The sequence below is a fragment of the Myotis davidii genome, unplaced genomic scaffold (assembly GCF_000327345.1).
Source record: "Myotis davidii unplaced genomic scaffold, ASM32734v1 scaffold609, whole genome shotgun sequence".
NCBI lineage: Eukaryota > Metazoa > Chordata > Mammalia > Chiroptera > Vespertilionidae > Myotis > Myotis davidii.
In genome coordinates, this window is record NW_006300164.1 from 653,732 (window position 1) to 654,564 (window position 833).

At 66.1% G+C, this 833-nt stretch overlaps 1 protein-coding gene across 1 annotated transcript in view; it reads right to left on the minus strand.

The window, feature by feature from the left end:
- Window positions 1-833, minus strand: part of ABCA2 (ATP binding cassette subfamily A member 2) — a 35,155-nt gene that overhangs the window by 6,669 nt on the left and 27,653 nt on the right. The window contains exons 13-14 of the mRNA XM_015572339.1: window positions 674-827; window positions 83-188 (exon numbers count right to left, since the gene is read on the minus strand). Coding sequence (XP_015427825.1) covers window positions 83-188; window positions 674-827 — 260 coding nt within the window. The remainder of the gene's footprint in view (window positions 1-82; window positions 189-673; window positions 828-833) is intronic.

An 833-nucleotide genomic window follows, 5' to 3' on the forward strand; every position in this document is an offset into this window, starting at 1 on the left:
GGGGGGACCCGCAGCCTGAGTTTGGGGGGGAGCTGAGTGCCCACCCGTCCTGGCGCTCCATCCGGGGCCCTGGCGGGCAGCTCACCGGTACTCCCGGCGCTCCTCGTTGGCGTAGGGGATGAAGTTGCCGCGGGGCTGTGTGTAGTTGTGGTACTGGGAGGGCGACAGGACCAGCGGGGGCAGGTCACCTGGGGGGGTGCAGGGAGCCTGAGCAGGTGCTGGCTGCCCGCCTGCCGCCCTGGGCCCAGACCACCCCCCTCCTTTTTAAAAAAAATACTTGTATTAATTTCAGAGAGGGAGGGAGGGGGAATAGAAATATCAATGAGGAGAATCATTGATCGGCTGCCTCCTTCACGCCCCACGCTAGGGATCGAGCCCACAACCTGGGCCTGTGCCCTGACGGGGAATCAAACTGTGACCTCCTGGTTCGTATGTTGGTGCTCAACCACCGAGGTCCGCAGACGGGCCAGACCCCCCACTCTTCCCAGAACCCGTCAAGTCCGAGCTGGGTCTGGGCGCAGGGAGGCCGGAATCCCAGGTGCTCCCGCCAGGCTCAGACGTAAGGCCAGACCCTGACAGAGCGGGTGGGTCCCCCAGGTGCTCGGAGGCGGGCAGGCCACAGTCCCACCGGGTGGGCCACCAGCCGATGCCCTCTGCCTGCTGAGCCGCGTACCGATCTCGGGGACGGAGAGGGCCACGGTCATGGCCACGCAGACGAACAGGGCGGGGAGCAGGATCTGGGAGGAGAGCGCCTTGGAGTTGCGGCGGGCGCAGTGGAACCGCTTCACCAGGAGCCCGTGGAACTGGCGCACCTTCAGCCACCAGCCCTCCAG